This window comes from Scyliorhinus canicula, chromosome 28 (genome assembly GCF_902713615.1).
Source record: "Scyliorhinus canicula chromosome 28, sScyCan1.1, whole genome shotgun sequence".
Taxonomy (NCBI): Eukaryota; Metazoa; Chordata; class Chondrichthyes; order Carcharhiniformes; family Scyliorhinidae; genus Scyliorhinus; species Scyliorhinus canicula.
In genome coordinates, this window is record NC_052173.1 from 1,240,111 (window position 1) to 1,257,314 (window position 17,204).

At 44.3% G+C, this 17,204-nt stretch overlaps 1 protein-coding gene across 7 annotated transcripts in view; it reads right to left on the bottom strand.

Moving 5' to 3' along the window:
* The window catches only part of LOC119958111 (leucine-rich repeat flightless-interacting protein 1-like), a 44,241-nt gene that overhangs the window by 23,978 nt on the left and 3,059 nt on the right, over positions 1–17,204 (bottom strand). For all 7 annotated transcript variants that reach the window (XM_038786346.1, XM_038786345.1, XM_038786342.1 and 4 more), the window contains one exon: positions 996–1,082. In XM_038786346.1, coding sequence (XP_038642274.1) covers positions 996–1,082 — 87 coding nt within the window. The remainder of the gene's footprint in view (positions 1–995; positions 1,083–17,204) is intronic.

Below are 17,204 nucleotides of genomic sequence, written 5' to 3' on the forward strand. Positions count from 1 at the left end.
TTTAAAAGCTGGAGTTATACCCCTTCTTCATCTTGCCTTTGAACATCAATCTGTCTTCATAACGCAGAATAATAATAATAATAATGATCTTTATAAGTGTCGCAAGTAAGCTTACATTAACACTGCAATGAAGTTACGATGAAAATCTAGTCGCCACATTCCGGCACCTGTTCGGGTCACAGAGGGAGAATTCAGAATGTCCAATTCACCTAACAGCACATCTTTCGGGATTTGTGGGAGGAAACCGGAGCGCCTGGAGGAAACCCACGCAGACACGAGGGGACCGTGCAGACAGTGACCCAAGGCCGAAAATCGAATCTGGGACTGTGGCGTTGGGAAGCAACTGTGTTACAGTGTCACCGTAAAGCTACTTCAGCCCGGCATGGAATTTATCTTGGAATAGATAAATGTCAACTCATTATTAAATACATTACATACAACTGTTAACTATTGTGCTGGTTTCATTGCTGGAAGTTATTATTGGGCAGTGGGACACCCATCTACTTTTTGTGTCCAATGGTAGCATTGTGTTCGACTGTAAAAGTCAATACAAGTGCTAGCAAAGGACTGTTTCCACATCCTGCGTCTCAATCTAAAGATTTTTTTTTTTTCATGTGGTGGTTTTGTATCATTATTGTCCCTGTCGGGCAGCACGGTGGCACAGTGGTTAGCATTGCTGCCTACGGCGCTGAGGACCCGGGTTCGAATCCCGGCCCTGGGTCACTGTCCGTGTGGAGTTTGCACATTCTCCCCATGTCTGTGTGGGTTTCGCCCCCACAACCCAAAGATGTGCAGGTTAGGTGAATTGGCCACGCTAAATTGCCCCTTAATTGGAAAAAATAATTGGGTACTCTAAATTTTTTTAAAAATAAAAATTATTGTCATATGTACCCAACAAGAATTAGTTTTCATCACACCAGACATTTCTTTTGACAGAAACATCCTGTGCTGCTGAGGACAAAGACTTAAACATGTGCCCTGATCTTGTGCTTTACCTCCTGCTGCTGTCGCACCATTTTCTTCACACAGGCCTCTTTAGCCTCAGCAAATGAAGCTTTCCTGGCGTTGAACTTTGCATCTGCCTGGAGGAGAAACAGAAAAGGAGTGAACCAGATCATGAGCCTCAAGTCAACAAAATCAAGAGCAGCTAGATTTAAAGGAATTGGTCAATCTTGGTCTCCACACTAGCAACAACAAACCACCAGCTTATCAGCAAGAACTTCTGGACTACCCAAAATAAACACTTAAAACCAACACTTATTTATTTTGTCTGCATTTTCCTTCAGATTAGTTCTCATTTGGGTCAGCGGGCTGCATTTGCCAGCATATGTCCATGTCCAGTTCCATCAGATGAGTTTGCTGTTGGGTAAAATCAAGAGTTTCGTTTATTTTCTTCTGCCGATTGATGCTTTACTTCAACAAGGCGCGTAAGCAGCCCTACTGAGAACAGATGAAACACTTTTTAAAATTCATTTTCCCCACAACCCAAAAGATGTGCAGGGTAGGTGGATTGGCCACACTAAAATTGCCCCTTAATTGGAAAAGATAATTGGGTACTCTAAATTTATTTTAAAAAAGATTGAAACCATGGGTTGGTTATGAGTGGTCAGATCATGGCATTGACATCCTCACAATACACCACCCCACCCCCATCCTTCAGTTGTCGATATTTTATTAAACAAATTCACGTCTTTTGCTTGTGTAACCTCAACAGCACAATGTTACAAACGTTTGAGACTGCTAACCTTTATTTGCCTGGAGGACATGCAGATCATTTAATGCAGTTAAATAATCTCATCACGTCACATTTTTGTGGTGAAGCCAAGCGTAACTTGCAATATTATTGATGTTTTTTGAAACAGAAGGGTCAGGGGCAAAGTCCTTGAAACCATTTTTGCGCTTGCCAAACTTATTTTAAAAGTGACTCAATTCTTTTGTCCATTTCCTGATTGCTTAGGATCGGTCTGCACAAAACAACAAAGTACTTCAGCTCGATTTGGAATTATCTTTGAATTGATTAATGTCAAATGATTATTAAATTTTTTAGTTGGTAAAGTGGGGGCCGGAAAACGGGACACTTCCATTTCTTTGTTCCCAGTGTTATTCTCGTGTCTGACTGTAACCATGTCTATGCTAATACAGGAAGACAGCAAGGGGCTGTGTCAACACACTAACTCAACCCTAAATGTGTTTTAAAGAGACACAAAGCCTGGGAGAGGCTCGCTGGGTAAGTCAATTGGACCAGAAACTGCATCCTCTCATTAATCCTAGCAGTAAGAAGTCTTACAACACCAGGGTTAAAGTTCAACAGGTTTGTTTGGAATCACTAGCTTTCGGAGCGTAGCTCCTTCACTCACCTGATGAAGGAGCTACGCTCCAAAAGCTGGTGATTCAAACAAACCTGCTGAACTTTAACCCTGGTGTTGTCAGACTTCTGTGCCCACCCCAGTCCAACGTCGGCATCTCCACATCATAATCCTAGCAGAAGCAGGGAATATCAGTCACAATGACTACTAACTTGATTCATGCCATCACACAATGACATGGTGTGGGAGTTTGTCACTGTTAGTGGTGCCACCTTTCACATAAAACATCAAACCAATGCTCCACCCATCTGCTCCAAATGGATATAAAAGATCCCAAAACACTATTCAACAAGGACAAAACAGGGAGTTCTCCCAATGGCCAACATTCAATCCTTCGCCAATGATGCCTAAAAGATTAAGAGCACATTTATCTCCTTGCTGTGCATAAATTGGCTGTTGCGTTTGCCCATTTAACACTTGCCAAACTTCAAAAGTAATTCATTGCCTGTGAAGACGTGAAAAGCAAAACAGAAAAAATTCTTTCTGGTATACATTGGGAGGCAATGCATGGTGGTTTCGTATTGCACTAGTGATCCGGAGACCCAGGGTAGTGCTCTGTGGACCCAGGTTTAAATCCCATCAATTTGAATTCAATAAAAATTTGGAATCAAAAGTCCTTTTTTAAAATATGTTTGTTTATTTGGGCGGCACAGTGGGTTAGCACTGCTGCCTCACGGCGCTGAGGACCCAGGCTCGATCCCAGCCCTGGGTCACTGTCCGTGTCGAATTTGCACATTCTCCTCCTGTCTGTGTGGGTTTCACCCCCACAACCCAAAGATGGGCAGGATAGGTGGATTGGCCACGCTAAATTGCCCCTTAAATTGGAAAAAGAAATAATTGGGTACTCTAAATCAATTTTTAAAATATAACAAAATAAATTTTTTGAAAATGTTCTCATTATAACCAAAATAATATCAAACAATTAATTCAAATTACAATTACAAAGAATACAACAATCAAAAGCACAAATTAACTTAACCTCCCAACAATAAAATAAACCCCTGAATAACTGATGGTGGCCAACTCTTTAAAAAAGGAATCTTAGGTAGAACCCTTCCACCGACTCCCTAATGGTGTACCTGACCTTCACCAAATGTAAAATCAATACGATGTCACCCAACCAAGACGGGTTACTGGGCGGAGTGAGAGACCTCCACCCCAGCAGAACCCGTCTCTGGGCTATCAACGAGGTCAAGGCCTCCACCCCCCTCTGCAGCACCGACAAGTCCCATACCCTGGAAACGGCCTCCAGTGGACTTGGCTCCAGTGGAATTGAAAAGTCTACGACCACAAAACTACTGTCGATTGTTGTTAAAACCCATCTAGTTCATGAATGTCCTCCAGGGAAGGAAATCTGCCGTCCTTACTTGGTCTGACCTACATGTGACTCCAGACTCCGAAATGCCCAAGCAAGCCATTCAGTTCAAGGGCAATTCGGGATGGGCAACAAATTCTGGACTTACCACCAATGCCTTCATCCCATGAAAGAGTAAAAAAAAAGAACCCTTATCTGCAGTACTGCCTATCCTTCTTCCTGCCCAGCGGCACAAATGGGTGGTGGGTCTTCTTGGATGGGAGAAGAGCTGGTACTTCCACGACTATTTCTCACATAAAAGAAAGAAAAGACTTGCATTTATATAGTGCCTTTCACGACCTCAGGTAGTCCCAAAGCACTTTGGAAGTGTAATCAATACTGTAACATAGGAAGGATGATAGCGGGCGGCACGGTGGCACAGTGATTAGCATTGCTGCCTACGGCGCTGAGGACCCGGGTTCGAATCCCGGCCCTGGGTCACTGTCTGTGAGGAGTTTGCACATTCTCCCTGTGTCTGCGTGGGTTTCACCCCCACAACCCAAAGATGTGCAGGTTAGGTGGATTGACCACGTTAAATTGCCCCTTAATTGGAAAAAATGAATTGGATATTCTAAATTTAAAAAAAAAAAGGAAGGATGATAGCGAATTTGTGCACAGCAAGTTCAGATCACCTGTTTTTGCGACATTAACCGAGGGATAAATATTAGTCAGATAGACACCGGAGGGAACCCCCCTCGTCTTCAAATAGAGGTACAGGATCTTTGACATCCACCCGAGGGGGAAAATAGGGCCTCTCTGCTTCAATGTGTCATCTGAAAGACATCACCTCCGACAGTGCAGCATGACCTTGGTGCTACAATGGGCTGTCAGCCTAGATGCTGCGCTCAACTCACTGGTTAAGCCCATAAGGACATTCCAATGTCAGGGGTGGCTGTTAGATCTTTAACCTCTCCCAAATCACTGTCTTTCTTACAATCACTCTTTGCAACTCTCTGAAAGCCATTTTGCCCTTCAATGTCCCTCACCAAGAATAGGCTCGGTAGCACCACTACTGACCAAGCTGGCCGGGTCCTAAAGGACATAGTGGCGTGACTGGGACTGCAGCAGGTGGTGAGGGAACCAAGAAGAGGGAAAAACGTATTTGATCTTCACCAACCTGCCTGCCGCAGATGCATCTGCCCAGGGAGGGTTTCAGATTCCTGGATAATTGGGCTAATTCTGGGGTAGGTGGGACCTCTACAAACGTGATGGCCTACACCTGGACCAGAGGGGTACTAATATCCTCGGGGGGAGATTTGCTAATGCTCTTCGGGAGGGTTTAAACTAGTTCAGCAGGTGATAGGGAACCTGAATTGTAACTCCAGCACACAAGAAGCTGAGAGTAGCGAGGTCATGAGTAAGGTTTCAAAGTTGCAGGAGTATACCGGCAGGAAGGAAGGTGGTCTAAAGTGCATCTACTTCAATGCCAGGAGCATCCGGAATAAGGTGGGTGAACTTGCGGCATGGGTTAGTACCTGGGACTTCAATGTTGTGGCCATTTCGGAGGCATGGATAGAGCAGGGCGAGGAATGGTTGTTGCAGGTGCCGGGGTTTAGATATTTCAGCAAGTTCAGGGAAGGTGGTAAGAGAGGGGGAGGGGTGGCATTGTTAGTCAAGGACAGTATTACGGTGGCTGAGAGGACATTTGATGAGGACGCGAATACTGAGGTAGTATGGGCTGAGTTAAGAAACAGGAAAGGAGAGGTCACCCTGTTAAGGCTTTTCTATAGGCCTCTGAAAAGTTCCAGGGATATAGAGGAAAGGATTGCAAAGATGATTCTGGATAGGAGCGAAAATAACAGGGTAGTAGTTATGGGGGACTTTAACTTTCCAAATATTGACTGGAAACACTATAGTTCGAGTACTTTAGATGGATCCGTTTTTGTCCAATGTGTGCAGGAGGGTTTCCTGATGCAGTATGTAGAGAGGCCAACAAGAGGCGAGGCCGTATTGGATTTGGTACTGGGTAATGAACCAGGACAGGTGTTAGATTTGGAGGTAGGTGAGCATTTTGGTGATAGTGACCACAATTCAATTACGTTTACTTTAGCGATGGAAAGGGATAGGTATAAACCGCAGGGCAAGAATTATATCTGGGGGAAAGGCAATTATGATGCGATGAGGCAAGACTTAGGATGCATCGCCTGGAGAGGAAAACTGCAGGGGATGGACACAATAGAAATGTGGAGCATGTTCAAGGAACAGCTACTGCGTGTCCTTGATAAGTATGTACCTGTTAGGCAGGGAGGAAGTGGTCGAGTGAGGGAACCATGGGTTACTAAAGCAGTTGAATCACATGTCAAGAGGAAGAAGGAGGCTTATGTGAAGATGAGACGTGATGGTTCAGTTAGGTCGCTTGAGAGTTACAAGTTAGCTAGGAAGGCTCTAAAGAGAGAGCTAAGAAGAAGGGGCAGCATGGTAGCATGGTGGTTAGCATCAATGCTTCACAGCTCCAGGGTCCCAGGTTCGATTCCCGGCTGGGGCACTGTCTGTGCGGAGTCTGCACGTCCTCCCTGTGTGTGCGTGGGTTTCCTCCGGGTGCTCCGGTTTCCTCCCACAGTCCAAAGATGTGCAGGTTAGGTGGATTGACCAGGCTAAATTGCCCTTAGTGTCCTAAAAAATAATGTTAATGGGGGTTGTTGGGTTACTGGTATAGGGTGGATACGTGGGCTTGAGTAGGGTGATCATTGGTCGGCACAACATTGAGGGCCGAAGGGCCTGTTCTGTGCTGTACTGTTCTAATTCTAAAAAGAGCCAAGCGAGGACATGAGAAGTCTTTGGCAGGTAGGATCAAGGATAACCCTAAAGCTTTCTATACGTATGTCAGGAATAAAAGAATGACTAAGGTAAGAGTAGGGCCAGTCAAGGACAGTAGTGGGAAGTTGTGCGCAGAGTCCGAGGAGATAGGAGAGGTGCTAAATGAGTATTTTTCGTCAGTATTCACACAGGAAAAAGACAAAGTTGTCGAGGAGAATACTGAGATACAGGCTACTAGACTAGAAGGGCTTGAGGTTCATAAGGAGGAGGTGTTAGCGATTCTGGAAAGTGTGAAAATAGATAAGTCCCCTGGGCCGGATGGGATTTATCCTAGGATTCTCTGGGAAGCTAGGGAGGAGATTGCTGAGCCTTTGGCTTTGATATTTAAGTCATCTTTGTCTACAGGAATAGTGCCAGAGGACTGGAGGATAGCAAATGTTGTCCCCTTGTACAAGAAGGGGAGTAGAGATAACCCAGGTAACTATAGGCCAGTGAGCCTACTTCTGTTGTGGGAAAAGTCTTGGAAAGGTTTATAAGAGATAGGATGTATAATCATCTGGAAAGGAATAATTTGATTAGAGATAGTCAACATGGTTTTGTGAAAGGTAGGTCGTGCCTCACAAACCTCATTGAGTTCTTCGAGAAGGTGACCAAACAGGTGGATGAGGGTAAAGCAGTTGATGTATATGGATTTCAGTAAAGCGTTTGATAAGGTTCCCCACGGTAGGCTATTGCAGAAAATACAGAGGCATGGGATTCAGGGTGATTTAGCAGTTTGGATCAGAAATTGGTTAGCTGATAGAAGACAAAGAGTGGTGGTTGATGGGAAATGCTCTGACTGGTGTCCAGTTACTAGTGGTGTGCCACAAGGATCTGTTTTGGGGCCGTTGCTGTTTGTCATTTTTATAAATGACCTGGAGGAAGGCGTAGAAGGATGGGTGAGTAAATTTGCAGATGACACTAAAGTCGGTGGAGTTGTGGACAGTGCAGATGGATGTTACAAGTTACAGAGGGACATAGATAAGCTGCAGAGCTGGGCTTACAGGTGGCAAATGGAGTTTAATGCAGAAAAGTGTGAGGTGATTCATTTTGGAAGGAATAACAGAAAGGCAGGGTACTGGGTTAATGGTAAGATTCTTGGTAGTGTGGACGAGCAGAGAGATCTCGGTGTCCATGTCCATAGATCCCTGAAAGTTGCCACCCAGGTTGAGAGGGTTGTTAAGAAGGAGTACGGTGTGTTAGCTTTTATTGGTAGAGGAATTGAGTTTCGGAGCCATGAGGTCATGTTGCAGCTGTACAAAACTCTGGTGCGGCCGCATTTGGAGTATTGTGTGCAGTTCTGGTCGCCACATTATAGGAAGGATGTGGAAGCATTGGAAAGGGTACAGAGGAGATTTACAAGAATGTTGCCTGGTATGGAGGGAAGATCATATGAGGAAAGGCTGAAGGACTTGAGGCTGTTTTCGTTAGAGAGAAGAAGGTTAAGAGGTGACTTAATGGAGGCATACAAGATGATCAGAGGATTAGATAGGGTGGACAGTGAGAGCCTTTTTCCTCGGATGGTGATGGCTAGCATGAGGGGACATAGCTTTAAATTGAGGGGGGATAGATATAGGACAGATGTCAGAGGTAGGTTCTTTACTCAGAGAGTAGTAAGGGCGTGGAATGCCCTGCCTGCAACAGTAGTGGACTCGCCAACACTAAACGCATTCAAATGGTCATTGGATAGGCATATGGACGATAAGGGAATAGTGTAGAGGGACTTTAGAAGGGTTTCACAGGACGGAGCAACATCGAGGGCCGAAGGGCCTGTACTGCGCTGTAATGTTCTCTGACAGTATCGGGAGAGACCACCGCACAGTCCTTGTGGAGACAAATTCCCGTCTTCACATTGAGGATACCCTCCATCATGTTGTGTGGCACTACCACCGTGCGAAAGGAGATAGACTTCAAACAGATCTAGCAACTCAAGACTGGGCATCCATGAGGCACTGTGGGCCATCAGCAGCAGCAGAATTGTAGTCAGCCACAATCTGTAATCTCATGGCCTGGCATATCCCCCACTCTACCATTACTACCAAGCCAGGGGATCATCCCTGGTTCAATGAAGAGTGCGGGGGGGGGGAAGCCCAGGAGCAGCATCAGGCATACTAAAAAATGAGGTATCAACCTGGTGACGCTACAACACAGGACTATTTATGTACCAAACAGCATTAGAGTTAATGGATTCCACAATTAACGCATCAGATCTAAGCATTGCAGTCCTGCCACTTCCAACCGTGAATGGTGGTGGACAATTAAACAACTCACTAGAGGAGGAGGCTCCATATTATCCCCATCCTCAATGATGGAGGGGCCCAACACAAAATGCAAGGCTGTAGCATTCGCTGTGATCTTCCCCAACATCAGATGTCAGTCTTCAGCCAATATAATTGACTCCACGTGAAGTCCAAATGGTTAATGGCACTGGATACTGCAAAGGCTATGGGCCCTGATAATATTCCAGTAATAGTACTGAAAGTTTGTGCTCCAGAACTTGCCGCACCCCTAGCCAAGCTGTTCCAGTACAACTACAACACTGGCATCTATCCAGCAATGTGGAAAACTGCCCAGATATGTGCTGTACACAAAAAGCAGGACAGATCCAACCCAGCCAATTCCCGCCCTATCAGTCTACTCTCCATCATCGGCAAAAACTCAGCAATAACCTGCTCACGGATGCTCAGTTCCTGACTCACCTCCTGACCCCCAAAGCCTGTCCACCATTTGCAAAGCACAAGTCAGGAGCGTAATGGAATATTCCCCACTTGCCTGGATGAGTGCAGCTCCTACAACACTCAAGAAGTTCAACACCATCTAGGGCAAAGCAGCCCACCTGACTGATACCCTTTCCACAAACATTCACTCCCTCCACCACCAACGCACAGTGGCAGCCTGTGTACTATCTACAAGATGCACTGCAGGAACTCACCAAGGTTCCTTTGCCAGCACCTTCCAAATCCACCACCTTCACCATCTCGAAGGACATGAGCAGCAGATACAGGGGAACACCACCAACTCGAAGTTCCCCTCCAAGTCACTCACCACCCTGACTTGGAAATATATCGGCCGTTCCTTCACTGTCGCCGGGGCAACATCCTGGAACTGTCTCTCTAATATCAGAGTAGGTGGGTGTAACTACACCATATGGACTGCAGTGGTTCAAGAAGGCAGCTCACCACCACCTTCTCAAGGGCAATTAGGAATGTGCAACAAATGCTGGCCGAGCCAGCGACGCCCACATCCCACAAAAAATAGATTTTTAAAAAATGAACGAGTGGCAGGTGTTACAACACCCTGGGTTAATGCGCAGTCAATTCAAGCCCCTTGACCCGGAGTCACAACACTATTGAATTAACCAATAATTCTTCGGAAAATACCCAAAGCCTTGGTTCTTGGCTGCCCAATAATTACAGTCATCAGGTTTGTAAATTTAAACACAATTCATTTGCATTTATAACAAGAACTGTAATGAAATCTGCAGCAAATACAACTGGTTAACTTTTATCTCATTCCTAATCCCCGCACTCTATATACACACACACACATACAAGGCAGACAAACACAGAGGAGAGGGGTGTAGAAAAACGGTAATTAAAAGTAAACGACAAGAGTCTTTGTTTCAGATGGTTGTTTGTAGCACACTGTCCTTCAAACCAGGCTTTCAGGTCAAGATTGCTGTTTTCCAGTTAAATTATCCTTTGTAAGAAAACTTCTAACTTGAATTGAAGTGTCTATTTAATGAATAAGTTCTTGATGCTATGAATTCCATCTCCCCACTACTCCAGTTTCCACTGTAAATTCATTCAGGTCTCTTCAGTTTAGAGAGCGAGTGAAGAGAGAGAGAGAGCGAGAGAGACAAAGTCTCAGTTCTATTGTCCAAAGTTAGCAGAGGGTACTATGTTGTAATTTTTGAATTCCTTTCTTCCCCTGCTCGATTTAAAGGTATATGTCCATGGATAACGGCAAAATAATAAATAAAGGAAAAATAAGGGAATCAGCAGGAAGGGTCACACAGGAAGAATGGCTACTTGGCAAGGTATTAGGGAGTGACTGGTGCCCTGTAAAGTCAACAAGCCTCGAGGGGGAGGGGAACGTGGTATGGGAGCATTATTTTTCTATAACTACTCCATGCAATAATGTAGTTATTGGATTTTACAGCTCCTTCTGGATTAAAGATAGGCTCTTCTCAGAATCATAAACTGACAGTGCATAGATGGTGACCATTTGGCCCATCCAGTCTGCCAGCTCTTTTAAAAAAAAGCTATCCAATCAATCCCAATCCCCTGTCGTTCCTCTATACATCCCTAACCCATACATTTTACCCCCTTTAAGTATTTATCCAGTTCCCTTTTGAAAATTACTGAATCTGCTTCCACCACCCTTTCAAGCGGTGCATTCCAGATCATAATTTGCTCGATAAAAAATGTCTGTCTCACCTTTCTTTTGCTATGAATACCATATCCCACTACTCCGTTCAAATAAGTTTAAACTGAAGGGCTTCACAATTTGTTTTGACCACCAGTTTTCAGAAGAAGCCCTTGTTGCCTGAAGACTGACGCTGAACTCTTATGGTTCAAAAAAAACCGTATACTGTGGACAGATGGTTTACTCTCTCCCTCTCTCTCCCCCTCCCCCCCACACACACACAAATACCTCACACTTAAGAATGATTAAAAGGAGGCAAACCACAAATATACATCTTTATGTACAGAAATTCAATGGCAATATGAACAACACACACACACACACAACAGCATCCCAAGCTGCTTCTCAGAGGACCAGACAATTAAAGGAGCTGGCTGTAAATTAAAATTAATCTTTCTAACATCAAATACATTGTTTAATTATTAAAATAAAAAGGAGATAAAAGAATCCAGACTTGGTCACACCAGCTGAGGACAAAGGAAACTTCATCACTTCCAAGTTCCATCGTCAGCCCCAACTCTGTTCAAAAGCTCCAACGTGACAATGCACCTCCCAATTGGTGCCTTACTAATGAAACCGAGATGAGGTAATAAGTTTTGCATGAATATATTCCAGCTCATCTAGGTTAAGACAGGGATGACAAACTGTCTGGCTGACTTGAAATCTTGCTGAACTGGATTGTTGAGGTACCTGCACATGTTTGGAGGTGGGGGTGAACGTGAACAACCAGGGTTTAGGCTTTAAAGGTGTAATCATGTTGGGAGTTTTACAGCTAGATTCACTTTACATTATGTTCAGAGATGACCATACATTGCCTGGGGGAACTGTTTCACAGCAACTTGTTCTTCAGCTTTTAAAAAAAAAAATCCCCCTCCTTTCAATTCTCTCGATGAAATGTGGACTTCTGATATTCTTCCAAATATCCCAGCAGTCCTCTGGTTTCTCACCCAAGATGCTATTCTTCATGTTTGAACCTCGACTGTTGGATCTCAACATGCACTACTTAACTCGAGGCCTCCAGGTCAAGCACAATTCTATTTACACTCAACATCAACATGTTGTGCAGCACGGTAGCACAAGTGGATAGCACTGTGTCTTCATAGCGCCACGGTCCCAGGTTCGATTCCCCGTTGGGTCATAAACTGTGCGGAGTCTGTACGTTCTCCCCGTCTCTGCGCGGGTTTCCTCCAGGGTGCTCCGGTTTCCAAAGATGTGGATTGGTCATGATAAATTGCCTTTAGTGACCAAGGGTAGGAGGGGTTTTTGGGTTCTGGGGATAGGGTGGAAGTGAGGGCTTTAGTGGGTCAGTGCAGACTCGATGGGCCGAATGGCCTCCTTCTGCATTGTATGTTCTATGTAAGTCTATGTAAATGAATGGCAATCGAGCAGGAATCTTGCCTGAATTTACCTCACTTCCAACACAGGGACCATGTGTAGCAGCCGGACACGCCTGCCTAACTCAGCACAAAACCAAAACCAGGTCCTTTCTGATCTGCTTGACTCAATAAAACACTCAGGATGTATTTATGCATTGCACCATCATATAGAAATAGCGCTGGTGCCTATAGGCGGCCACTAACATCTTGGAGCTCTCTCGAGTCATTCTGATGTGGGGCGAATATACAGTCTCCTTTAATGAATTCCTTCCCTTTGACTTTATTTTCCTGCATTTTATTGCAAAGAAAACATATATGACTTTTAGTAACACCGAATAATCAAGGCATGTTCTTGAGAAGGAGAAACTGCAATCCAAATTCAATTTTGTGAATGCCCTTGACGAGTGGGAACCCTGAAAGAGTTACATTCACGCTTACAACTGTGAAAACTAAAAAACAACAGGATCTCACATCCCTTAAGCGTGGACATGTCAAAGCTTGCTGCCTGGCAATGACCAGTGTAATACACTGGTGCCAACACATCTAACAAAAATAAGAACAGCGCACCACTGAAAGTTGACGGATATAATTACATCTGGGCTGCCCCTGCACAAAGATACACATCAGTGTTTGGACCGCATATGTGTTTGGGGGAATTTCACTGCCCAGTATTATGATCCCAGACTAGACCCCAATACTTGATAGGATACTGGACCTAAACCGCAATTTTTAAGTTTATTTTAAGACTGTGCGGATAGAATGATTCGCTCCAGGAGTGACTGTATCAAAAGAATAGGGATTTGATATTTCTAAAATGAAACTTTATTATAAATACAATATTAACTTTTTAACTTCACACCCGAAAAAGGACAGCTTACAATTACCCCTCAACACAACTATACAATTTCCCATTAAACCAACAAGAAACATACAACTCTCAATCCAACTTAAACCAACTGGCATGCAGTAATACTAGCATTACAAAGCAGATTCTGGCTCTTGTTAGAACTCCTTCAGACTCTGCCTGAAAAACTTCAAATAGCTGCTGGTTGTTTCAGCCACTTCCTCATCTTCAGACAAGACTGATCTGCTTTAAAATACTATTACTCTTTTTTCCCTACCCTACTGGGAAAGAAAACTGCCTTTAATCGGTGGTCTAAGACACAAGGCTGCCAGATCAGACTTCATTTCCAAAAACCTCATCTCCAAAACAACTTTCTCTACAGCTTCTCAAAATGTTTCTCAATGGCTTCATCGCCCCAAGCTATAAAAATAAATAAATACATAAAAAATAAATCGCTCTGCAGGCCCTTTAACTCCCCAGGGACTTCCCAGGCAAACTACTAGACATCAGCCCAGATTGAAAAACACATTCCTTGGTCAATTTCACCTGCTTTTCCTCCAAGCAAAACAAAATCCTTTTAAAAACCACTGCAAACAAACACACTCTAACCCCAGGCTTTTAACCTTTAATCTGTACCAATATTCCTAATGTTTCAATCGTCACACCAAGAATGCAATAGCTTGTGTTAGAGAAGAATGTTCTGTAGAAGTACTGTACCTTGATACTCCAGCACACCAAAGCAATGATCTGTCACAACACTCAGAATTCTGATACTTCCTCTTCCATCCCTTTTTCTAATTCTATCAATATACACGCTCATTCTGTATTTCTCGGATCTGAAGTAGGGTACGAATTGGAAACGGCGCCCACCTATTCTTTCTAGAGATGCTAACTGACTTGCTTAGCTTTCAGTCTTTGCTGGTTTGGCTTTTGCAATAGGATAGGTATGTATTTGCATGTGCCATTCCCGACAATACAATGTTAGGAACTCACTGCACGCATCATTAGGGATAGGCACCAAATGAAGGCTAAGCACTGCTGCACAAGGAGGGAAGGAAAGGTCATGGGCCACATTAGTCATCAAAAGGCGTGCAAGACAGAGACTCTTATCAGCGTGTGCTGCAAATATTCAGCACCATAGTATTTATGGAACCCTACAGGAGCAAAGGATCATTAACTGTTGGTCTTTTGTAGTCGGTAACAAGAGGAACAGACACTCTTTTACCCCTGTCCTCATTATCCTGCTCTAGCTTTCAAAACTCAGGATATTGACTTGAAAATCCTTAGCTTATTCTCCAAATTCCTTCATTTTACCTCAAATGTTGTTTGCTTGCTTTGAGACTGCTGGGTTAAGATGAGCAGATCTGAGATTGCAGAGATAACTTAAACATCGCAGCACGGTAGCATAGTGGGTAGCACTGTTGCTTCACAGCTCCAGGGTCCCAGATTCGATTCCCCGCTTTCTCTCTGCACGTTCTCCCTGTGTCTGCGTGGGTTTCCATCGGGTGCTCCGGTTTCCTCCCACAGTCCAAAGATGTGCGGGTTAGATGGATTGGCCATTCTAAATTGTCCTTGGTGTCCAAAATTGCCCTTAGAGTTGGGTAGGTTGCGGTGGAGGGTGGAGGTGTGGGCTTAACTAGGGTACCGGCTCCAAGAGCCGGCGCAGACTCGATGGGCCGAATGGCCTCCTTCTGCACTGTAAATTCTATGATCGCATAACTGTCAAATGCTGTTCCAGAAATTAAGGCAGCTGTCCTGGATGTGCACTCACATTCCTTTAGCATATCAGGGGACGCCAAATCCCACTGATAACATTACCAACTTTGTCCATTTTCAAGGAGGCTCCTCTCTCCCCAGTTACAGGACAAAAAGCATCAAATCTACAAGAATGATTTAGGGACTTAGAAAAGAAATCGATCCCAGAGAAATCTATCCCAGAGAATTGAAACTTCTTCAATAAAATTCAACATGCACAGCACAAACGTTCTGGCACGTGGAGGAAGGTGGGATTGGCCATGTGGGGTCAAGGCCACGGTGGGATAGAAATAGTGCAACAACATTAAAAAGTATGACATGGCCATAATTGGGCCACTCCTCCTTCAAAATAGCCTGGGAATCATATACACTGCTAATTTATGGATTAAATTATGGTGCAGCAAATTAAATTAATTACATTTTAGTGCAGCATTAAGTACTGCATTATCAGAGGTGATGCCTTTTGGGTGAGATGCCCGACTGAAGCCCTAACTGCCCTCTCAGGTGGATTCTATGGTGTCATCTTGAAGAAGTCCTGGGCAATAAATTATCCTGGAATAAATATCCCTCAAACAACATCACAAGAACAGATGATCTGGTCACGTTAACATTGCCGAATGTATGGTAGCTAAATTTGCCGACGACATCAAGAGGGGTAGGAAATTAATTTGTCGCGAGTCTGAAAAAGGGATATGGGCAGGTTGACTGAGTGGGCAAAAATTTGGCAGATGAAGTAGAACATGGATGAATATGAACTTGTTCACTGGCAGGAAGACGAGAATAGCAAGCAGCATACTATTTAAATAGAGAAAGATAGCAGAAGTCTGCAGTAAAGATGGATCTGGGTGTCCTGGTACATGAATCACAAAACGTTAGTATGCTGGTACATCCAGTGATCAGGAAGGCAAATAGAATATTGGTATTTATTGCAAGGGGAATGGAATATAAAAGTAGGGAAGTTTTAGTGCAGCTGTACAGGGCCTTGGTGAGACCACATCTGGAATACTGTATACAGTTTTGGTCTCATTTGCAAAAGGACTGCTTTAGAAGCAGTTCAGAAAAGGTTTATTACACTCATACCTGGGATGAAGAGGATGTCATCAAAAAGGTTGGATAGCGGGCAGCATGTGGCGCAGTGGTTAGCACTGGGACTACGGCGCTGAGTACCCGGGTTTGAATCCTGGCCCTGGGTCACTGTCCGTGTGGAGTTTGCACATTCTCCCCGTGTCTGCGTGGGTTTCACCCCCATAACCCAAAGATGTGCAAATTAGGTGGATTGGCCATGCTAAAATTGCTCCTTATTGACAAAATAATAATTGGGTACTCTAAATTTTTTTTTAAATGTTGGAAAGAGGGCAGCAAGGTGGCAGTGGTTAGCGCTGCTGCCTCACGGCACCAAGGTCTCGGGTTCGATCCCGGCTCTGGGTCACTGTCCGTGTGGAGTTTGCACATTCTCCCAGTGTCTGCGTGGGTCTCACCCACACAACCCAAAGATGTGCAGGGTAGGTGGATTGGTCACACTAAAGTGCCCCTTAATTGGAAAAAGAAAAAAAGACAGATGAGGAGAAACATTTTAACTCAAAAAGGGTAATTGGGTAGAGTAGGAGGGAAAATATGGCGGGTAGTACCGGTGGGAGGGGAGCGGGCTTGTGCAATACGGTACGATGGAAGTATTGAAAGTACGTGGATGTTTGCACATTTTTGCCTTTTTTGCTTCCTTTCTGATGATGTCTGTAACTGTTTATAAAGCCAAAAACTACCTCAATAAAATTGTTTATTAAAAAAAAAGGGTAATTGGGATGTGGAATTCTCTTTCCAGGAAAGCAGGGGAGGCAGGGCCATCATATTTATTCAAGGCAAAGTTAGATAGATTTTTGTTAAGCAAGGAAGTCAAGGGTTATGGGCAGATGTGGCTGGCAACCAGATTAGCCATGATCTAATTAATTGTACAGCAGTCTCAAAGGGCCAAATGGCCTGCTTCTATGCTGTTTATGGGATCTTGCTGTACTCCGATTGGCTGTTGTCTTTCTTACATTACAACAGTGACTACGCTTCATAAGCACAGATGTGCTTTGAGGCTTCCTGTGATCATTAAAGACTGCATATATGTGCTAGTCTTCATTTCTTGCAGCTCCCATGTAGACAATACAGACCGTCCCCATGTTTCTCAGTTTAGGGCCTTCCGGTGGCAGCTATGAGGGAGTAAGTCGCACATTTGGTGGCTCTCGCTCCGGTCAGACTTTGAGACCTTTTCCCCCCGACGTTTTTGAACTTTTGAGCGCTGG